Genomic DNA, 24322 nt, shown 5'->3' with positions numbered 1-24322 from the left:
AGAAAGTGATATTGGAAAAAGTCAGCACTTTTTAGATTAAAGCAAAGCACCCTTCACAAAGCCACAAACAAGAAGCAGGACAGAAAGTCCATGGCTTGTAGCTATCCTCGCACCTGCGGAAGAAGTTATAAGATATTCGCTCATCTTGCAGATTTCCAATGCTCCTTTACAAGGTTGTTTAAACATAAACATTTATATACTTAATTAGCTCTCCAGCTTGGCTTTTGTGCCCATGACTTTCTTGGCATGCACTGCAAATAACACATACAAGTATTTCAGCCCCATGGAACTACTGGTTTGTTTTCCTGTATCTCTTTTTTTTACCAGGGCAATCCAGTCACCATATGGCAAGACAAACGAATAGAAACACCTCTCATCTCAAAGCATTTGTAAAAAATCTGTGAAGTCACTCTGAAGTCCGCTATTCATGGAGCCACCCATGACAAAATAAGCCATTCTTGGAAAGAAAAAAATGACTGCATTAATGAAGCAGATGCTAAAGCAACCCATGCAGCTGTATAACTCTTGACCCATCAAGCTGATGATGATATGGCAATGTATGGATTGTGGCCTGCTGTGCCCTGACAGCCGTATTTTTGCTTTTGTCTACATAGGCAGGCTGCAGAAACTGGAGCTTTATTAAGCTCCTTATGAGCTACCATATATGGCTGTTGTCCTGTGATTGACTAGGGGAGACACAAGTACATGGCTCAAAAAGCATGTTCAAAGTTAAGAGATGAGAAGTCCCAGAAAAAATTTAAAAAACAGAAAAACTTTGGAAAAATGATATACTGTGGGGGGTTTTAGCAGCAGTTTTGTTTTTTCCCTCTCAAAGAAAACAAAAGTTCCAGAAAAGAAAGGATTATTGTGAGTTTCCTCACCATTCCACAGAACTTCACGTTCTTTCAAAGATAACCGTGGTTTATTTATTCATAAGCCTAATTAAGATTAGGTGCTTCTGCACTCGATTAAAATACACTTTGAAATAGCAGGAAGGGGGTCCGTATCTTAATAACAAATTAACTGCCCAAAGTCCCAAGTTCCTACTATCTTGGATAGTTCCTACTATCACAAGTTAAAATGGTTTTGACCAAGAACAATATTCAAGCTGTCCATGACTGTAGAGAGCCACCGTCAAAGTAGATAAGCCTGATCAAAATGGCAGAACTTGTTATAAAGCAAAACACACCTATATGCCAGGGTTGACTAATTTTTACTTCAGGCCTACAAAAAGTGTGGACTACCAGGGGTACACCTGGGACAGCAAAAATAGAGTTAAGGGCAGGCCCTAGAATGGCTGGTGAGCTGTGTTCAACCAATATCTGTTTCATATAAAACATTGTTTACACTGCTGGCCCTACCCTCTCCAAAGTCCACAAGTTGTGTGGGCATCTGCAAAGGAATGCCTACTCAAGTTCAACTGAAATTTTCATGTGCAGGAGCTCCATGCCATCAGAAGGATATATCTACACATGTTCAGTTGCTCATGCAGAACATGCAGACACTGAGAGGGTAGAACACCACTGTGGTTCCAACCCCATTGCCAAATATACCTTCTGTGTGTGATGAGCATCTGCAAAGCACTCTTTCCTTGAATCAGCTGTTCTAAAACCCCCAAGTGCTTATGATCTCCTGTATCAGGATCTATTAGCTGTCAGTGGCACTAAGTATTTCTATTATTTCTGTGCCAGCAGGTATACTTTAGTCCTCCTAGCTGCTGCTTCTTCCCCTGCTATTTAACTCCATCACTTCTTCCTCTTCCTACTCAGTTGCACTTTCCCACAGTGCTGTTGAATAAAATTCCTTGCAGCAGTTCATAGGATTTATATGAGCATCTGTGATATCAGACACTGCAATGTCATCAAACACTTTTGTGGGCCACCACAATTGAAGGCAATGCAACAAAATGAGGTTGTGAGCTGTGGGAAACAGCATTTAAAAATTTGCTCTTTCTGAAAAATCAGAGGGAAAAGAGTGGCATTTCAACACTCTTGAACAAATGTATCTTAAATGGGCATTAGGCTTGTGCACAGTTTTTAGCCTTTCTCCCTCACAAATCCACACCTGCCTCTATTGAGTGTTTAGATTTTAAAATGGGACATGTAAGATTTCAAGTATGGTGCCCCTTAGCTAAGATGGATGGGCAGGTTTGTGGTTACTCAGTAATACAGACAGGGAGTCTCTATTTACAAAGACCCTGAGAACAAATTCTGAAGGCAAATCTCTGAAGATAATTCAGAAGCTAATGCAATATAGCTGCCCATTCATTCACAGGAGCCATGACCAATGTATGCTGCCTGTTAACATATTTCCACACGTCTGCTGAATCCTCCTGTTTTACCAGCACATCCTCAGACCCAAGAATTGGCACTGTGGGGCACTTGCCAGCCACCCAGTTGCTGCAGCAAGCAGAAGAGGAAGGGACAAGAAGGGACGGGACAGGACGGGATGGGAGACAAGGAGCACAGACCATTTAAGAGACAAGGTTGGAGGTCAGAGTATGGGTGTCTTGGACCAGAAAGAAGCTACAGTTTTTTCTGATAGGTTAGGGATGGCAGGGGTGTAGGACAGAGGTGTATGTGTGCATATAACCTTTAAGCTCTCTAGGATCTGTCTTTCTATCTCAAATCCCACTGAAAAGCAAAGAAGAAGAGAGATGCCAAGAGATACTGAAAGGGCAAGGTTGATCCATCTGTTTTAGGCAGGCCAATCAATCAAGACAGATAAGAATTAAACATTAGGGCAATGGGGCACTAGTGTTCCACCTCATTCCTGTCCCTCTGGCGCGCGCGCGCACACACACACACACACACACACAACAAAGCATGATAGAATGCGACACAGAATGATTACTCTTTCTAACCCAGTACTTAGGCATGACAAATTTCATGGGGAAAATAAATAAAGGGAGACTTAGCTTGTCCTACCAAAGAAAAGTCTGTTCATGGCCCCCATATGGAAGGCTGGGGAGCTCTGTGGCTCAAGCTGGAAAGGGAGCAGTTTACAACAGCTCTGAAGTGTATTTCTCACTGAATACTGTGAATTCAGTCAGCCAGTGATCATAGTGTACAACAACACTGAAATACTGTCCACTGGCATAATGGTCCTGCTGCATGCTGAATGTTGAGCTCATGCTGGAAGAATAGCACACAATCACACTGGAGCACTGATTAGTGCTGTCATTCCTACGTGGAGGTAACAAGTTTGAGCAGAGGACTGTGCTGGGAAAAAGGCACTGCAATACATCCAACAGTCCATTTGAAAGCAGGCTGCAGGGAGGATTGAAGCTCCACTTAGGTTACAGCACTCTACTTAAATTGACCCCTCAGTCCTCTTGCCAAGTCAAATCCAACTTCCAATTGCAGGCAGGCAGTGCAAGCTCCATTGCCTTGATGCTTATGAGTTGCACTTTTCAAAATTATTTTTAATGCTATGTAAGACCCACATTTTCATATTTTTTTCTTTGCTGCTTTCCTTGGTGGGGAAGCACCTGTTGTCCAGACACAGTTACCTTAAATCTTTTTATGCTCATGTTATTTCTATCACCCAGAGGAATTTTTTTTAAGTCTACTGAAAGTATAAAATAATGTATGTCTGCCTCTCCTCTTCTTATGTATATGTAAGAATGGATGGAAACAGAGAGTCACAATAAAATTGTCACAGCAAGGAGAACAGTGAGCCAGGGATGAAGTGAAAGGACATTGACAAGGAGGAGAAGACATGGTACAAAAGTAAACCTGGTGATTCCTACCCAGGGCAAAGGGGGGTATGGAAACTTGGTGGCTGTACCTGGAGCCAGCCTGAAAACCTGGAACAACAAAATCAAATTTATATTTTAAATGTGAAAACCTCCACTTAAATCATGGCATCTGAAAAATTGCTTCAGAAATTGATTTTTTTTATTTATTGGAGGGAGTGGTGCTGGGAAGAATCTCTGGATAGTTTTGATTTTTGGCAAGCTTTAAATATGAAACTGCAGAAGCTGTCATGCTGTTAGATATTAATTGCTATTCATTTAGTTCTATTTGTTCTATTTTTGTGCTATTCATTTAATTGCTATTTGTATTGTTACACTGTGAAATATGATATGGCAGTGGGTAATTTCAAAGCTTTTTAGGGGTTTTAATAAGAAGATCCATAATGGAGAGGCGGTTCCACCAAAATATAGCTTGCCACTCTTCCTGCTTTTCTGCAGTGTATAGCTAGAGGAGAATGTTGGACATGTTACTTAAATGGACCCTTTAGTTTATGAGGGACAATCATTTTGCCCAGCTTAACACAGCAGCAGATCCATCAAAACATGCCCCAAATTTTCTAGGTAGAAAATATTTCCTGACACTTGTGTGTCTATCAGTAGTAGCATACCTTCTGAATGTATTTACTGGGTTAGTTCCAGAAGGGATTTGTCATGCTTTAGTGAGTAACTGTGATTGATTGCAATACTATTTAGTAGCCATAGGACTCGAGAATGTTTGCTATCTGCATACACAAAAAATAATTTTGCAAAATGATTTGCTTTATGTTCTTCAATCGCTGAAACTCCCCACTGTGATACTTCAGTAAGGTGCTGTTCCAGAAGCAGGCAATGTAGTTTCAATTTGCCACAACACTTAGACATAAAAATGAAGCAGGCCCACTGTTGTATATCTTAATACCTCAAAACTAAAAATGACACATTCTATCAATTTTCTGTCAGAATCCATGTACAATCAACTTTTTTAAAAAATAAATAAATAAATCAGATCTCCTCAAAGTTTTTCATGAGAACTGGATGTAAACAAGGAAACAAGGAGACAAGGAATACAAAGTAATTTCTTCCAGACTGGGGATTCTGTTTGATTCCACTGGAATCTGTGGGGCTTCTTCAGTGAAAGTTAGTTATGCATCTCTCCCTTGGCACTAAATGATTCTTTCATTTTCTGCTTGTGAACATGGAGGATTTATAGCAGGACCTTTTTTAGATTGTTCACACTTTACTGTAATAATTATCATGAATATACTTCTCAATAAGTTGCAAAATACTTGTGTGTGCATACTCAGTAAGTAATGATGTATTAGCATTTTTACCACAATGTTTCTACATTTTTATATAAAATGAATTGGCATTTAAAATGAATCCAGTGGGGGTCCCAAAGTGACTATAACATATATACAGACTCTGGTATGTCCAGTTATTCCAGCAATAAGTGCAGAGCCTTGCAACATGAAGTGAAAATAAAACAGAAATGTAGTATATTTCTGGGGTGGAAAAAGAATGAAGTATTGCCCTAAATGACCATCATAATAACAGATTATAATTGCCACTTATGCTGGTTTGCCCCATTGCACTAAATATAAGTGGAATTCAAAATCTCTTGCATATCAGTGTACCATATCTTGCATGTCAATACATGTCAATGCAACATCATAGTTATCTGTCACTGAGTAGGAAAATTGAATAAGATAAGGATTACCATGCAGCACCAGGCCAAATACATAATTATTCCAGCTGTCAGACCAGAGCCAGTTAGATTGCTCTAGGGCAGTCTTCCTCAAGCTGGTGCTCTCCACATGTTGAACACTACAATTTCCAGAATTTTCAAAAGTCTGAAGGGCATCAGCCTAGGGAAGGATGCTCTTGGAAACTCACAATCACTTGTGACCCACCAATAGCTGCAGACAGGCCTACCCTGCCAATAAATAAATAAAGGATACTCCTTTTCAAACCCATCAAACTTAACAGCTGTTACTACATCTTGTGGCAGTGAATTGTAGCAGTTAATTATGTGACTGGTGGTGAAGCCCTTTGTCTGGCCTAAACCTAGTACCAGTCATACTATGGGAAAGGAGGACAAAACAAAAAACAAAAACAAAAAACCCAAACCTTTTCATTTCCTCTATATTATTCATCATTCTATGAATTTGCTATGTTGTCTTCTGCTGTGGCCCTCTGATTTCTGAAAACCTCAAATGCAATATGTAATCATATGGAATTTATTGACCAGAAGAATGTCAATATAGCAGGGTATGAAGCAAGTGCTAAAGATACTTGTCAGTCAATAACCTTTGGGAAAAAAAAACCCTGCCATGCAGCTAACAGACACAGAGAAGGTTGCCACCACCTAGGTTGTGCACCTAGGACAGGCATGGGCAACTAATGACCCTCCAGATGTTTTAGCCTACAATTCCCATCACCACTTTCCATTGATCATGCTGCCTAAGACTGATGAGAGTCAAAGACCAAAACTGTGGAGAGCCACAAGTTGTCAGTCCTGATCTAGGAGGTGCCACAGAGAAGCTAAGTTCAAAATATAGGAGTTCAGGTGTCTGCCAGTTCAACAGCAAGCTGAAATAATTTCAACACTACATTAGGCCCTCATTTCCAGAGCTTTTCCAACAGTGTCAAAGTGTGTGCAACCATCCCAATACTGCCTTAGTTTCAAAATTAGTAAAATGATCTTCTGCTCCATCTCTGAGGGCTTCACATATCCACAAAGATCTGCTTCCAGGCTGCAGTTCTTTCCTATCCCTGCTTCCCCACCCACTCTTCTTTTCCCTGGGTGAGAGAGGCAGGTTGGAGCAGGGGAGTTGGGAAATGCAGTCCACAGTTTCCACAGCCCTATTGTGTCAGCCTCCAGATGTGTTGAACCAGAACTCCCAGCATTTCCCATTCAGCAGGGCTTCATTTCATAGTAACTGGTATAGTCTGTCCACATTTTCTGGTACAGCAAGTCTTACAGACAGAAATGCCACTATCCATGTAACTTTTTTTTCACAGTACTCTCTTTTCCAACCTGGTGTCCTACAGATGTTTTATGCCACAACTCCCAGCTTTCCTAACCATGAATGGGATTGTGGGAGTTGCAGTCCAATACATTTGGATGGCAATCCTACTATTGTCATGAAATCTGCATCTTTCAATTTTTAAGACAACTATAGAGATTTCTGATATTGTTAAGAATAAAGTTTAAAAAGTCAGTGCATAATGACGTGTGGGCCATTTCAGTAATAAAAAAGTATATTTGACAACTTTGGAAAACCATGCTTTCCTCCCTCCAGAGCCCTTTTCTGTTTCCCCTTGTGTTCCTTGGCTGCCTCTCAAATCTCATCTTAATATTACTGCAGGGAGCAGGCCAGCAAATGTACTGCTTTGCCCAGCCATGTCTTCCACAGTTTTCAGGACTGCAAATGCTATAGTTTAAAAACATTCATTTGGCTATTCATTCAACACTATGTAGTATCTGCAAGAAAAAAGCAAAACTAGGTTTCAGTGTAAACACACTTCCAAACCAGGCTTGGGCATTATTATTACTAGGGTCTGATCCAAATCTGAATAACATTATCCATGACTAAGAAGGTCATATCACAAAGGAGATCACAGATGGCCATTTGCCAAAATGAAGTGCACCATTTGGTGTATGTCTGTAACCACTTGGTAAGTGGATAGTTACCATATTACTTCATGGACATAATAATGAAGTAATGATATTTAGCATATGTACAGATCTCTTGAGTGTTTCAACTATTTCTCTTAATGAGATCTTACCACCATCCTGTAAGATAGGTCAATATTATTATCCCCATATTGCCAATCAAGGAATGAGGTAGAAAAAGTGTGGCTTACCTAAGCAATCACTAATGGCATCATGATTCATAGCTCAGCCTTTTAGCCACTCTGCTTCACCACTCACCTCACCTCCACACCTAATCAGAAGTCTTGGGAATCTTAATGGTGGTAGAATTCATCTTCCCATTTCAAATAATAATACAAAGACCAGCTTACCAAGTGGTTGCATGCAAGTAAACAGACAGGACACCTGCAGTAATCCCATGCCAAAACAAGAGGAATTACATTCAGTTGTGATGCGGGAAGACATACTTGTTTTTAAAATATTGACATATTTCAAAATATAAAAGGTCTCCTTGGTTCTTTTCTTTCTCCCTTCATTTCTTTCAACTGAAAATTGAGGCTGTCTCTTTCTCTCTCCATGTGTTGTTCTGCATCTCTAGAAGCATTCTAACTGTAAATAAGATAGCAACTGCTAAACAAGTGTTGAGAACAAACCTTACATTTTCTGGCCTACAGTCTGCCAGCCAAGTATAGTTGCCCACTAGGAGTGTGCTAAACTTGGGTTTGCTGCTTACTCAAGAACTGAACAACAGGAAGACTGGTGGACATGGTGAGTCACAAGATATGCACATTGGGCTGTACAGAATTTCTGGGCCACAGGCTAAATCCAGGCTATCTGGGGGCCCAGTCCTACCCTCTGCTTCCCCTGATGGCTGTGCCCCTTTCCTCAAGCTCCATCCCCCTTCCCTTAATGACTAATTGGTGGTAGTTCCCTGGATTTTATTCTAGAGGGTTGAAATGCTTCTCCTAAGGCTTAGGCACTGGCAGTAAGAGCTTATACTGCAATAGGTTGCTATTGTGGGCCTGCCTACCTCTAGAATGTGGCTTCTGAAGCTTTTCCAAAATGGGTATCAGCTTTATAGCTAAAAGATTCTCAGCCCTCTTGTTCTGCAGAGACTATAGGTAAATGGAGGCAGATCATACTCTCCATTCAAGAATGAAGAAAAAAGAGTGGGAAAAAGAAAAGCAGTACTCTTGGATATAATTCCTTTTAGTTTGGCTCTTGATGTTTCATTCTCAGCTTAATTGTCCTCAGTAACAATTTTTGTCTATGAACTTGAGATGTGCTCTCTTTCAATATGTTTGAGGAAGGGCTGGAGACACAGTATCCAATCAAGCTAATTAGGCTAAGGATTTGATAATCCCTGCCATTTGCTCACATTTTCTAATCTGAGAAACAAAAGGTTTATCAAACACTTCCTATACTGCCAAATATGGCTAATTGGCTTCACATTGACTACACATGACTTGATGGTTAAACTGTGTGGGCCTGGTAGGAACTAAGGCAGTTTACCATGCCAATCCCTCTCATTTTTGTTTTGTTCAGCCAGGAGGAGCAAGCATAGCCAAACTATTGATTTGTGTGTAATGTGCTTTTCTAATAGGGCTTTGGGTGTGAGACAGCAAAAAAGAATTTTTCTCTAGTAACAATCTTTTCACTTTATACTTTGAATTTGGATCATATCCCCAAGGTCATTAGCAGTAAAATCCTTCAAGTGCTCAAAATGGTTTCCCATACCTGATTGAGGGCTTTGTTTGGGGATTTTGGCATCTGCTGGAGGGCTGGACGTGGAGTGCATTCGCTGACTGGCAGAGTTATGGATGCTACTAGGGATGGCTGCAGAGATGTTCTTTCGAGGTTTATCCTGTAGCCACATTGGGGAAGCTTCGAAGGCCTGCATTCTTCGGGAGTGGCTGTTTGCATTCACTTTGAGATAAGCCTGGGCTTTGTATTCCTGAAGGTCTCCATAATTTGCGTCGGTCACCCTGCACTCATATAACCCTTCATCCTTTTTCCTGACTTTGGAGATTTGCAGCTTGTGGGAAATGTCGTTCCCTTGTACTTTCACTGTCTGAAAAAATTTCCAGAAACAACATATTATATCAACATTGCCATCAGCAGGTGCGCAGCTCTCCTTTAGGGAGCCATTTTCATGACTGTCTTCTGTGATAAGCTGGCAAAGCTTCTATGTAACAAGCATTGCTGACCTGCCCCAATCTAGAAATCAGTGTTTTCACCTGCTTCCAGTTGACTCCAGAAGCACTAATTCCCATTCCACAAGGAAAGTCTTTCACTCATGGAAAGGAATAAGTGGGGTGTAATGGAACCTGCAGGGCTAGAAAGAATATCAAAGAATATCAATGTCACCTACCCTGCATTAATGGGCCCCATCCTCTTTTGCAAAGGACAGTCCATTAATTGAAGGAGACCTCTATTTGAAAGGCTGTCTAGTCTAAATCTGGTTAAAGAGCATGAGGCTAAGAAGGGAGAGGAGGGGCCTTGAAGCAAACTATCACCAGTTAGATGATGTAGACTGGATTGAGTGGGTACCCAGGACACCTAGCCACAGTTTTCTCCAGTAGGGCTCAAACGTTTGCATTTCTATTAAAGTTTTATCATTTATTTCTGAATTGTAAACTTCATACGTACTGGCATTTTTATTCATTTTGTTGGCATCCTGCCAAGTAGCCAAAGCTCCCTGCACAGTTTACAAAAGAGTAAAAACTTAACCATAGTACAGAAATAATTTACATAAATAAAAAGGGGAGTTGAATGGAGTTTATGTATACATAGGATTGAAGACTTAGGGCAGTTTCCAGGTTTCCCTGGAAAATTGTCACACTAGCAAGCCCTCTTGGTATTACTATACTTCTGCAACATAACTGATATTAGCACTAGGGTTGAATAGACTAAGGCCCTTAGAATCAAAATATGCAGTTGGGAACGGTTGGATGTTAGACAGTGCTTATGTTTTGAAACAAAACATTTTGGCCTTAAGGAAGTTTTTAAAAATGACTAATCAATGTGATTTTGCCTTCTCTCTCTAGGCATTAAGGACATCATGGTACTGCTCATGATAGCTTGACTATATTGGATCCATTTGCCATGGAGGTTGCTGAAAGATGAACAAATCACCATTCTGAGGATCCTAAAGGAAGCTGCTTGCATGCCTATAATGTGGCTTTATCCTGAATTCTGATTAAGAATCAACCAAACCTTTTGGAGCCCTTGTTTGTATCAAATTCCAGTAATTAAACTTGGGAGGCAGGGTTGTGGGGGGATTGCATCTGTGCCACAGACCTTAGGCGTAGTACACAGTGCCCCTCTTGCTTTAGGTTAGTTCAACTTTTAGGTAAATTGAATCCTAGAGTTAAAAAGGAGGTAGGAATTACCTGGTATCCTAATTTACAGAGATTGTCCTCTGTTCAAAAGAGGTCTCTTTTAATGGGCTATTCAGTCCAAGTCCAATGTACAGATAAGGCAATGGAAGGCAAGAGAAAAACAGAAACCTTGAGGATGTCCATCCAAAAATGGCACCTGGACAGCAGACTGAGCAGCAGAAGAGGGAACCAAGCCAGTTATTGTTTATCCTCATCAGGACGAGTTGTCTTGCATATATAATTAAATGCAAGTTATCTTTTCTAAATTGGGACCTATACACATATATTAGCATAGATAAATGTAATATAAAATGATGCCCTCATTTGGGCATCAATGACTAAGTGAATAGTGCATAAGTGATCAGCCTAATGCAAAGACCTATTTTCCAGTTTGTCTGTTTTAAAGGCAGGGGTATCTATCAAACATTTACATTCTGCACCCAAACCAAGAACGGGCACCCCACAACCAAGAAAAGAGGACATGGCACAAAACCAAATGAAACCAAAAAACCAAGACCATGCAAGTAAGTGAATCAAGTCAAAGACGCACACCAAAAGAGTTGTTTTAACCATAACTTCTGCAATTTAGAAACAGAGAAACATAGAAACAGAGTGAGTCAGAAGGGGTCTCCCGGGCAATCTAGTCTGACCTCCGGCACCAGCCAGCTCCGCTCACAACATGCCCATCATGTGCATGTCCAGCCTATCCTTGAACACCCACACCGATGGGGCCTCAACGACCTCTCGTGGAAGCCCATTCCACATCCTCGGGGTCCTGACTGTCAGGAAGTGCTTCCTGGCATCTAAATGGAACCTTGGCTCCCTGAGCTTTGCTCCGTTGGAACGCGTCCTGCCTTCCTCTGCAGGGGAGAACAGGTCTCTACCCACCTCCGTGTGACACCCCATCACATACCTGTATGTCACCAACATATCCCCTCTGAGTCTCCTCTTCTCCAGGCTGAAGAGACCCAGTTCCATCAGTCTCGCCTCATACCCATCTCCTGCAAACTGGCCACCAACTTTGTGGCCCTACACTGTACTGACTAACCTGGCTATATCCTTACTGTACTGAGGGGCCCAAACCCAAATACAATACTCCAGTTGTGGGTGCACCAAAGTTGTATTGAGTGGTAGTAATACCTCTCTAAACCTAGAAGCCACACTTCTTGCTATGCAACCAAGGGTGGCGTTTGCCCTCTTAACCACCCCATCACACTGCTGACTCATGTTTAGCCTGCAGCCCGAGGTCCCTTTCACAAGTGCTGCTCTCCAGCCACTTGTCCCCTAACCTGTACTTATGACACCTATTCCTATGCCCCGAGTGCAAGACCTTGCACTTCTCCACATTGAACACCATCCTGTTGTCCCCTGTCCACTTCCATAGTCTGTCCAGATCGTTTTAGATCTGGAGTACCTGCTCCTCATTTGTGGCCACTACTCCAGTTTTAGTATCATCTGCGAATTTGATCAGACTGTTCACCCCTTCTTCCATGTCATTGACGTAAAGGTTAAACAGGATCGACCCCAGGACAGAGCCCTGGGGGACCCCACTTGTCACTGGTCACCATCCCAATGATTCCCCACTAATGGTTACCCTCTGCTTTCGGTCAGTCAACCATGCCCTAATACATCAGACAGTGTTTTGGTCTATCCCAATACTCCTCAGTTTCCCAACCAGGATATCATGCGGCACTTTGTCAAAGGCCTTGCTGAAATGCAGGTAGACCACATCCACTGCATCCCCTCCATCTAGCCATCTCGAAACCTTGTCATAGAATTCCACAAGGTTTGTCTGGCAGGACCTGTTTTTGCGGAAGCCGTGTTGTGTGGCTGTCAGCCTCCCTTCCCTATCTAGCATCACTAGATCTCTATTATGAGACTTTCCATTGTTTTTCCTACAATGGACGTTAGGCTAACTGGACTGTAATTCCCCATGTCCCTTCTACTACCCTTTTTGAAAATTGGGACCACTGACGCCACCTTCCAGTCCTCTGGAACTTCACCTGTTCTCCACAAGGCCTGAAAAATGGAGGCCAGCCAACTCTCTAAGTACTCTCAGGTGTAACCCATCAGGGCCTGGCACCTTTGTACCATCCAATGCCCTGAGGAGCCTCTTGACTTCTAGGGGGGGTGACTCTAATCTGCGCCCCTAAGTCCCCGGCCTCATCTAATCTACAATGTGTATCTCCCCTGTCCTGCTTTGGGGAGAACACAGAGGCAAAATCATCCTTTAGCATCTGTGCCTGTTCCCTCATATCAGTCACTGGATCTCCTTCCTCCTTATTTAGTGATCTTTTATATTGCTTTAACATGCTTTTATTGACTGTAACCCACATAGGCAGCCATATGGCTAATGGAGTGGACAAAAATCAAATAATAAATAAAGATGAATAAAGATGAGCAAACACATACTAAAACTGAGGTCAGATCAAAAATTCTTGGTGGGGGATTCTCAGCTTTAACTGGATGTAATGCATTAGGACAAAAGGAGGACACACTCACACAAATGCACATATCTCATTCTGTTTTTCATTAAGTACCTTAATTTTCTCCCAGAATAATTCTTTTTGGAAGAATACTTGACATCACAGAGCATCATTTCATGAGAATAAAAGATGGCAGATGGTAGCTCCAAGAGGAACACTTCCCCCAATAAGTATGCTAATGAAACTCAGTTAATGCCAGAAAATAGCATTATAAAATTGAGGTGAGGACATGAAAAGAGATCATGAAAAAAGGGATATTAATAAAATACTTGTCAGAACATGATCCATGACCAGTGGTGTGCCTTGCCTTGTTTGGTTATTCTAGGTCCTGCATTCTGATTACTTAAGTTAGAACAAGTGCAGGAGACTGCACAAATCATCAAACAGTCTCAAAACCCCAGAGGGTTCTCAGTCTGGTTTAGGTGGTCCTTAATAGTGCCTTTGATAGTTTTATTGTGATACTGGGAGCAGTGAAGATGACCCAATTCATGCCAGCAGAGGCACAGCAGCTTTTGAAGTCTCTGAACTCCACCACACACCCAACCATCTCAACAGGAACATTCCAGATGATTCATAAATGACCATTAACATTGATTAACTTTGGATGATCAGTGCATGTGTGTGTGTGTGTGTGTGCACGCTAAATAAGCAGACTTTAAAAAGGCATACATCCCTTGAATCTTTACAGCATGATAGCCAAAATATACATTGAAAGTCCAGGTCAGTCCAAGTAGAATATCAAGGTTATAAGCAGAGGTTAATGGCAAATGAATCCTACCATAGGAATGACAAGCATTCCTAATGACCATTATTTTCTATGTACAACCTAGCTATGCCATATCAAACTCAAACACATTCAGGGTATCCTATGATCACTGCAATTTAAGTTGATCAAATAAACTGTTTGCAAATCTAGGGATATGTGAACTCCCAAAGAAATGTTTATTAATCTTTTAATCCTTGTAATGGATTTCCAAGGAAGGTGGATTGAGGCCCCATCAATGAGGATATTCAACGAAAGATTGGGCAACCACATGTTGGGGATTGCATGAGCAGAGCCAGATGGAGCCAGAGGTCAGATTAGATGGCCCAGGAGACCCCTTCTGACTTGTTTTGTTTCTATGTTTAACCACTTTGGCCACCATCACAATTTTCACATGTTTCACATGAGAAATACTTTTCTAAGAAATCAGCTAACTGCATCAGTGAAACCCTATTTTGTACTCACTATCGGATATAAAAATGTATATGCTACTTTCTCCCCAACATCATCTATGCACTGTCATGATCAATAGTAATTGAATTCCATCCCATCATAGAATAGTAGAGTTGGAAGGGGCCATGAAGGCCATTGGGTTCAACCCCATCAAGCACAGGCACCAAAGTCGCTGCCTCTGTATGGTATAAAACTATCCCAGGACAAAACCAGGATTTACCAGGCCTTAAAGGTAGGTTTTAGTAAGTCTTAGATCTTATTCTAGATGCCTTAAGCATATCATATTCTACAAAACCCTCATCATGGATATCAGCTCTGGCAATAATGCAGTGGATGTTGCATGTGCTGCAAGACATAGTGAGCCCCTGAAGACATCTGCGACTGTATTAGGTTTTGCTGTGCATACGCAAGCATCTGGTGCATTGTGAAGTCATCAATATCTTCTGTGACACGACATCAGCTATGGGGTCAGGGAAGTGGCAACGAACAGTACAGCTTAACTAAAACCCCACATGAATTCATTAAGTATTCATTGAAAATATCTACATAAAATTTCATTAACAAATTCTGGACCAATGTACAAAATTGATTAAAGTAGCTATTATAATTTGTTAAAGCAACTATTCAAATTGAGATAAAAATTCTCAACAGAACAATATAGCTAACAAAGCTAGTCTGAAAATCTTTGAATGCTTGAATGAATATGCTTTCAGCAAGCACTGAGATCCCATTGGGGATAGTGAGGTATAAGTTTTTACATTCCTCAGATGTTCACTGAACCCAAGAAGGAATCCTCACCATTTCAATTTGGGAGAAAGGCAGTGATAATTCTGCAGGCAATCAATCTATCCACAGAGATGTGTTCAACCCAAAAGGAGGCAGCTAAGGGACAGGCTGCCTTTCTGGGAAAGTGCAACCTGTTTATCTACACTTATGTAATACTTGATCTGAAAGGCATGAGGAAGATTCAGAAAGTACGATATGCCATTAATTAGCCCATTGCTCATGGGGTTTTAGATGGTTAATTAAAGAGAGGAAAGCAAATGGAAAGCATCAGTTTAGAATATAGCAGCATTCTATATTTTGTCATGAACTTACGCTTATCTTTGTTCCATCGTTGTCCAAATCTCTTTCTGGTAATAACTCCACCTGTTGGGGAATGGATAGCTGTTTTTCCATGGAAAAGGAAAGGAATATCCAGTCGAATGATGACATCACTTCCTCATGGCATCCCTCCCTTCCTTGCTGCTCAGCTGCAGCTTCCCCATGGCCTCCATCCTGCCCACCCTCCATTTCTGGCTAGTTCCATCTTAGGCTATCGCAGCCAAGGCAAGAGCTGGCCTTCCACAGCTTGATTCAAAGGGCCACAGGTAGAGAATACTGTGAAGAATGAATCAAAGGTCCTTGAATAGACTCTGGAGCTGCCAGGTTTAAACATGTCAACAGAAAGGAGAAGAACCTGCCAATTATTGAGTCTGTTTTTAATAAAATCATTATGGGAGTGTTCTTGTGCTGATCACAGTATGGATGCACTGACCCTATGTCTCACAGCTGTTCTGGCTTCCTTCCAGAACCTTGTGATGGCTACTAGTTTTAGGGGATTTAAGACAGGCTCAGTCAAATTCAAAACCCATCTTTCCCTAGCCTGTTGACTTCCTGATGCTTTGGGCTACAACTTCTAGAATCCCCTGGCCACCATAAGTAGTTGGAAGGTTCTGAGAGTGGTAGTCCAACACATCTAGAGAGCAACAGGCTAGGGAAAGCTGTTATATAAGTCTTTAACAAATGGCAGCTAAACAGAACCTCCATTGAGAGATAGTGCATCTTTGAATATCAGACAATGGCATCAAATAACAAGGAAGGGTTTGGCTTTTGTGCCAGCTTGTAGGCTTCCCAAAGGCATCTGGGTTGCCACTAGAATAAGTATGCTAGTTGACACTGCTGCAATTCATAATGAATGTGTTTGCAATATGAATTGCACGAATGTGTTACAGATCTTGAAGTGCATGAATGTGTTACAGACTGAATGTAATTACCCTGAATTTTTCTGCTGCTTAAAATGTAGTCAGCATGAAATCTGTCACCTAAGCCAGCCTTCCCCAACCTGAAGCCTCCAGATGTTTTGTACTACAGATCCCAGTATTCCTTACCAATGGTCATGCTGACTGCGACTGATGGGAGTTATCCAAAACATCTGAGGGCAACCAAGTTGAAGAAGGATGATCTAAGTAGATTCTTCATTCAGGTCTTCAATAGTAATCACAGCTTAGTCAGAGTTAAACAACTGTCTGCAAAAGATTTTTTTTAAAGTTCCAGAAACTGTAGGCAAGCTTGCAGAAGATCTGGAAACATTTGCAAGTTCTGATTTTTTTTCCGGGCTAAACCCCAAAAAATGACAAAGAGCTTGTACTGAAACCTTGTACTCATAGTGAGCTTATCTTCCTTCCCAAGAGTTTCAACAACTTTTGAGCATATAGCAAGGCCAGAAATGTCCCCTCCAAAAGCTTCTAACTTTTAACAAATAAGGTCTACAACACTAACCCTCTGATTGATGTTATTCAAACATGGGAGCCTCCTAGCAACTAAGCCTGCCTACAGGTTATTTAGAGTGAGCCTGCCCTGGTCCTGAGCATTCTGCTCCCTGCTTCATTTCCTGAAGCCACACTAAAAGTTTTGCTTTGTTCAGACATGACCAACTAATCCTGCATTGTCCCCCAAAGGCAGGTGAATGGGCACTAAAAATACTAAGAGGCCTAGCCCAACAAGCTGTTCCCCTCAGGAACCTTTGGTATGTTCCATGCCAATATGCTCTGCCTCTTCCACAAGCTTGCTGTGCCCAAAGCCTTTTTGATCAAGTGGAGGGATTTATTTCTAGAACAATAGTAAAACAGGGAAAATCTGGCATAAATTGTATAATTTGATGTGAAACTGCTTTCCCCGCCTCTGAGCTCCATTTCTCCCTCAGTGTTAAATATGAGTAAAATGGTGAATTGCTTGTTTGCAATGACATTTAGTCAACATATGTATTATTAATTCAAAGCATTAATTTAACCACTTGAGAAGCATCTTCATGACTAAATGGCAAAAGCCAAAATAAGAGAGGGTCTCCACCTAAGTCTTTCTTTGTTTTCAACCAGTCCCTCTAGCTTCTATGGAAGCATTCCCTACACAGCATTGGGAGTTAAGCATGCCAACAAAGCAGAAAAGAACAATTATATTTCTGACATTTACCTAGGTAAAGGCAATGCCAAAAACAAAGTGCCAGATTCTATTCCTGGGAACAACTTATAACAGCTATTCTGTGCATGTCACAACCAAGTACATTCACAGATGCATGTGTGTACATACATTGAAGAAATGGGAGAATGAGAGTGCAGAAGTGTATGTATGAGGGAGGAAGGGAGGGAGGGAGCAAACACTGATTTGGGGAGCAAGACAGCAAAGTGCTGGCTTGTGTCTTCCTGAATATGTGAATTACTGTCATATCAGCCACCATAAAGAATTCTCTCTCATCATGTCAGCAATTTAGATAATTATCTCATCCTTCGCACACTGAAAGGAGCTAAGCAAATTGCATGCTTTCTATCATGCAACTGATTGTGTGGACAACTCACTGGGAAAGAGAACAAAGTATTATGCTTTTGCCAGTGAATATTTGAGACAGAGTGGATAAAGACCAATTAGCAATTTAAAATTGCCACAGTATTCAGAGTTTAGCAAATAGTGAATGGTGTATATGTGGACACCCAATGCTAGGCTCCTCTTCAGATCTATTTCTGATTGGAGCTCAGCTCAGTTCATACTGGATCAAAGTTGAAACTGTTTTGGCATTTCCATGATGGATGGGACCAAGCAATCCTCCCTTTTCAGGATTTAGTAGAGGGGAGTGCAGAAGACATGGAAAGGGCCTATTTCTTGAATAACTCCATAGAAGGGATGTGTGGGGAGTCAGACTGGTCATGATATTGGCTGGGCCATATGGTCATCCCCAGCATGTTTTTGAACCCTTTGTTGCTGCTGTGGTCCTAGTTAGAAGTATATACACTTAAGCGCTTGCTATTCCAAATAGAAGGAAATTTTCCACTGGTGTTATACGGGGCTGTCTTTCTATTGCAAATCGGAGACATGGGGCGGGGGGGGCCAAGCAGGCATTCTAAGTAGGACCACAGAGAATAATGTAACTGACACCAGTTGGGGCTAGTGAATCTAGCTTACTCTGGATCCAGTCTGAAATCTAGATCATTCTTTTTTAGACATCCACATGATGTCCAGAAGTTAATCTGTTTGCTCTGGACTAAAACAAGAACAGATTTTTGGGAGGGTGCAGGCTCCTTTTATCCCTAACAGTACCCTCTTGTATGTGGGTGTGTGAGTGTGTGTGTGCATTTATATATATAAGAAAGCAAATGAATCTGGGTGCCCAAATTAGGTTTTCATTTTTTCCCTTTTACCTAGAAACTTCTGATGAGTGTTAAAAGAAAAGTTTGAGCTGGATGCAAGTAGATTTTAATATTAAAAAATAGAATATCATAGAATCATAACATAATAGGGTTGGAAGTGGACAATAAGGCCATTGGGTCATAGAATCACAGAATAGTAGAGTTGGAAGGGGCCATGAAGGTCCTTGGGTCCAACCCTCTGCTGGTGCAGGACACAAGTTACACCATTGCAGTCAGATGACTGTCCAGTTTCTTTTTGAATGTCCCTAGTGTGGGAGAGCCCACAAACTCTCTAGGCAGCTGGTTCCACTGTTGTATTGCTCTGGCAGTGAGGAAGCTTTTCCTGATGTCCAGCCTGAATCTAGGTTGTCACAATTTGACTTGATTATTCCGTGCCCTACACTCTGGCATTAGAAGGAAGAGATATTGCCTTCATCTTTGTGACAGCCTTTGAGGAATTTATAGAGGAATATCATGCCCCCGCCCTCAGTCTTTTCTTCTCAAGGTGGAACATGCCCATTTCTCTAAGTCTGTCCTCACAGGGCAGTGTTTCCAAACCCTGCCTCATTTTTGTTGCCCTCCGCTGGACCCTTTCTAATTTTTCTACATCCTTCTTAAATCTTGCTGCCCAGAACTACTTCTCATGATTTGGAAGTAATACTTCTGTTGATGCATCCCAAATTAGTATCTGTCCTTTTGGTGACTGCATTGCATTGTGGCTGCATTGCAGCTCATATTTAGCCTATTGTCACAATTACTCTGAGATCTTTTTCTTTTTCAGTTCTGCTGAGCCACATATTCCGCATCTTGCATCAATGCATTTGGATTCTATTTCCTAGGTGGAGCACTTGGCATTTGTCCTTATTGAATCTCATTCTGTTGCTTTCAGCCCAGTGTTCAAGTTTATCAAGATCACCCTAGATCTTCATTCTGTCTTCTAGGGTGTTTGCTATTCAGCCCAGTTTTGTATCATCTGCAGACCTGATTATCTTTCCTTGTACTTCCTCATCTAAATCATTAATAAAGATGTTGAAGAGTACTGGGTCCAGGAATGAGCCCTGCAACACCACTAGTTTCCTCCATCCAATTTGAGAAGGTGCCATTGATGAGCACTCTTTGTGTCCAATTTAACAGCAGATTTTGGATTCACTGAATAGTTTTTCCATCTGTTTCCATGTGTTTGCTAATTTGCTTATCAGAATGTTGTGAGGCATTATGTCAAAAGCTTTGCTAAAGTCTAAGCAGATAAGTAGATAATGTCCAACATCCTGCTCAATGCATCCGCATGTATCAAGCAGGAAACATGCTGCTTATACAGGAACTTAGTGATAAGAGGGAACTTGTGCTAAGGCCAGAAGCAAGGAGCCTTCTGAGAAGCAATTGTTATGGAAATACTGATTACAATCAGACATCCTTCCTTTGAGAAGACACATACTCAGCCTGCCACCTATAGACAGAACAGCATTCCTTCTTGCCACAGTTAGCTAGTGTGTTACACAGCTTAGCTCATATTTTGCTTTATTAAATGCCCGTCACTGAAGGCAGTCTTACAAGGCTGGAGCACCACAGTGAAGAGTGGTGTATACCTTTTTTGCAGCATTAAAAATGAAGAATTCTGAAGCACTCTGGATACATTAAAATAATTGTCAGCATTTTGTTAGAAGGGTGAAGGCTGGAAGAATGATAGGGATGATGAGGTGGATTTTCCACCTTTGTAATAAAGAAAAACATAACATGTGAAACCTCTTCCTTGCCAAGAAAGAAATCAGAAATAATTCACACCTTTGTGTCAAAAGAGGTCTGTGTGGTATGCAGAAATCATAGAAATCATAAATGCAAGAGACCATTGTGTGGTGTATTAGAGAAATTTTGCTCCATATGCTTGTCATTCTGAAATAATGGATGAAATTATGAGATTCCCTGAAGGGGAAGCCTTGTAGCAAGCAGCCTTCCAAGTGGGAGGTCTTGTTACTCAGTAGCATGTTTGCATAGCTAGGATGACAATTTCCATTGAATCCATTGCTTAAATGATATTTACAGTAAGGCTTGCCATCAATTATTTTTAAAAATTCTTAAGATGACACACACACCAACATTACCCATGCATATGAACTTAGCACCTTTTTGAAATGAACCAAAAAATGAAATGCATGCTTAAGGTACTATCCCCTGGTTGTGGTTGTTTTTTAGTGGATATAATTTTCTACTGCTGTCAGTCAAAGAGCAAATCAAGTCAGAAACCCAGGACATTCTGCATTTTCTGGATCCTCATGTTCTCCCTAGCTTGCACGGGATTTCAGGAGCAGCAAACTGGTACCTGAATGCCTGTCACCTCAGCTCCAGGTTCTTGATCCTCTGCTATCCGCAGAAACCACCATTGGATTTCCAGGTAGACCGAGGCAGAGCCACTCTGGAATGCACAAGACATCTCCACGTTCTGCCCCTCAGTAGCTGTGACATTTCGAGGGAATTCAGTAAATTTGGCTGCAAAAGAAAAGCATATCTTATTGGCATCCTTCTTCCCCATTTTCTCCACCTATCTTCCTCTCTTTCTGTTCTTTTTCTTTTCTGCTTCTTAATTTCTTTCCCTTAGAGCACTATCCTATACACATTTACTTGGGAGTAAATTCCTTTGAATAAACTGGGGCTGATTTACATACCTAGGAGCCAGCAGGTGCTGGGTGTATGTCTCTTTACTGTGTTCAGTAGGATTTACTCCTAGATAAGTGCACACAGGATTGCAGGCATATCTGTCTTTTTCCATTATTTCTGTCCCTCCTTGTTCTAATTTTCATGCCTCTTCTTGGCTCCATGTTTTATTTTATTACTTGTACACTTTTCTTATTCCCCTGCAAATATATTTTTTTAAAATCTGCTCCCCCATCCTTTTTACACATATACTATCACCTAGTAAGCCACCACCAGTCTGGCTAGTGAGAAACTAAATACCCTACCAACATTTCTTATCGGTTTGCAAAGTTGCAGTTCATGACATCTCAACATTCTACTTAAAACAGTATTTCAGCCCTCGTACTCTTGGGGATCCAGGACAAAGCCAATTGGAAAATGAATCCAGGTAACTTATATATTATAGGTAAGGTTACAATGTGTGAATTTAAATACATGCTAGTTCATTGAATGCTGTTTTGATGAGTTGGAATAGGTCAGCATGGTCTAAAAAGTGACTGCAGTGCTTGCTTGTCTTAGTGTATGTTTCACACTCAGTCCTGTGGTTAACTCTTAATGTCATTCTTGTTCTCTTTTATGTTTGCAATGCCAAGTTAAGACAAGACTTAAGCATGTTTTTGTCCAAATGATCCATAAACTAGAAATATTTTTCCTCTTCACCTAAATCCTAACACTCCAGTATGGCTACCACTTCTAAGCACACATAATGCACCCGGATGCGTGCACACACATAACATCATGATAGTGTATTTCTGTATAACCAGAATATATCCTAGTGGAAGTCATAATCCCTATAACCTTCTGAATACAGTTTCTCTTCATATTCAGTCAGCCATGTGAAGCACTTAGTGATAAGATATGCATAACAACAATAGCAGCAACAACTTTCACTTTTTAGAATGACTAGAAAGGGTAAGTAAATAGCTAAGAATTCACCAGTTTCCTTTAGTTTTATGATGTTACAAGTTGACAAATTCAAAAATGCTTCAACAGTATTCCATAGGTATGTGCTACACTGTGCCCTGGGACTCATAATTGTGCTATTTGAGAAAATATCACAACAGTCTTTCAACTACTTACATTACAAACAAACGTTTGTATATGTGCACGTCCGGGTGGGGGGGGGGCGGGTGTAAATCTGTGAATCTTTTTTGTGTGTAAATCTGAAAAATCTTTTTTGTGAATTTGTGTGCTAGCTTTCTTTCTTAAAATATACCTCTCCTTCCCAACCACCACTAGCTAGCGGTATATATTTACCTCATCGAGAGGATAAAGCACTTATCTTTCTGCAGCCTTTCTTCTTCCCCCATCCCACCTCTGCTACCTCTGAGTAGAGTTTAAATAAACAAGCCGGTGGGCGGGAGAGAGCTGACAGTGTTTACGCGGTTGTCGGTGCAGCATTCAGCGGGCAGCCGCGATACGGTGTATCCATGGTGCTGAAATTATCACTGCAGCCCTCCAAGTTGTAAACAGCCAGACTGATTCTGCATTGCCTGGTCTACTTGGAATGCAAGAGGCACCTTTTATAATAGGAGGTTTGGGCCGGAATACAAGGTGTTCTTTGTAAAATTACAGGCGAAAACCAAGGTTTGAAATTTATGAACAGGATGATTAGGCATGTGGGGGTTGGGGGTGACATTCTGAAAAGGACTGCACTGTTTCAGGGAAAGAAGCAAATTTCCCTTTCCTCGGGGTCTATGATGGTATACACAAGGGTTAGAATATGCATAGTAGTATGCTGTATTCTGCCCTGTAAAAGTACCAGTTTAAAAATGAAATGCTCAAATATGAACACTGCATTTGCTCAGCTGGCTATGTTATGTTCATGCTTGCCAGCCAAGTGCAGGGGAAGGATGTCATTTTCACTTCAACTGAACTTCTTCCTCAGTTGTTATTTTGCCTGGGCAGAGTGAGATAACAGTTTAGGCAAAAAGGCAGCAGGATGCCTCAATTGTAAACATCCCCTCCCACCACTATGGTAGCTTTGTCCTCTGTCCACCATGGACCTCCCCTTCAAATGTTGGCAAAAAGCAGGTCTTACCTTGTGAAGAAAGTCCTTGCTGGATGTATAATGCTGATAAGAAAAGGAATCCAACATAAGCCCAAAAGATCCTCATCATTCCAGAGTGAGGGGGTGGGTAGGAAAGTCACATCAGAGTAATGCCAAAAAGACACACGTTCCAGCAAGGAAAGGAAGGGCAAAGAAATTTTAAAAGGTGATTGGTTGCTGGAGCTCCAGCTGCACCACTGCCAGCATTCTTCTGGCAAGGCTAGGAAGTACAATTGGCGTCTGATGGGGAGGAGAAGAGAATGAGTGAGACTGGGGGTCTCTGGTGTCTGGAGTCCAAATCCAGCCTTCCCAGTGGTTAGGAAGTGGGTTCTTCACAGCACCTTTCTTCTCAGCTATCACTGCTATGTGGTATATCCGTCAGTCCCTGCTCCCCTGAGTAATGAGAGCCCTCTCTAAACATTGAGCCAGCTTGGAAAAGTACGGAGAGAGAAGGGATGTTGCTTTCGCTTGTAGCAATGCAACTTCACTCCCATCTCCCTGCTTTTCTGTCTCGTTCGGAATGGCTGCGATGACGCCTTTAACGCTGGCTCCTCAGTGGTTCCCCCCGCCTGCGGTCCAGGGTGCTGAAACATGTACAAGAAGAAAGCAGCTAATGAGGATCATTGCGGAGGGCAGCCGCATTCATTGCACTGATGGGGATCTTCGCCGCCC

General features: G+C 41.5%; 1 protein-coding gene across 1 annotated transcript; it reads right to left on the bottom strand.

Moving 5' to 3' along the window:
- Positions 1 to 36: 36 nt before the first annotated feature.
- VSTM2A (V-set and transmembrane domain containing 2A) lies at positions 37 to 23720 on the bottom strand. The gene is made up of 5 exons (XM_044447391.1): positions 23642 to 23720; positions 21230 to 21396; positions 15572 to 15622; positions 9129 to 9462; positions 37 to 113 (listed from the first exon to the last, which is right to left on the bottom strand). Exons 1-5 carry the CDS (start codon positions 23718 to 23720, stop codon positions 37 to 39), a joined length of 708 nt encoding a protein of 235 aa, XP_044303326.1.
- Positions 23721 to 24322: the final 602 nt, after the last annotated feature.

Source organism: Varanus komodoensis, unplaced genomic scaffold (genome assembly GCF_004798865.1).
Source record: "Varanus komodoensis strain SLA01 unplaced genomic scaffold, ASM479886v1 scaffold51, whole genome shotgun sequence".
NCBI classification, from domain to species: domain Eukaryota; kingdom Metazoa; phylum Chordata; class Lepidosauria; order Squamata; family Varanidae; genus Varanus; species Varanus komodoensis.
This window is presented reverse-complemented; position numbering and strand designations above follow the sequence as displayed.

Coding starts and splice junctions, on each gene's coding strand:
- VSTM2A (XM_044447391.1), bottom strand. CDS start 23,720: ATGATGAGGATCTTTTGGGCTTATGTTGGATTCCTTTTCTTATCAGCA. Junction 21,397..23,641: donor GCAAGGACTTTCTTCACAAG/GTAAGACCTGCT, acceptor TTTCTTTTGCAG/CCAAATTTACTGAATTCCCT. Junction 114..9,128: donor CAAACAAAGCCCTCAATCAG/GTATGGGAAACC, acceptor CTTCTTCCGCAG/GTGCGAGGATAGCTACAAGC.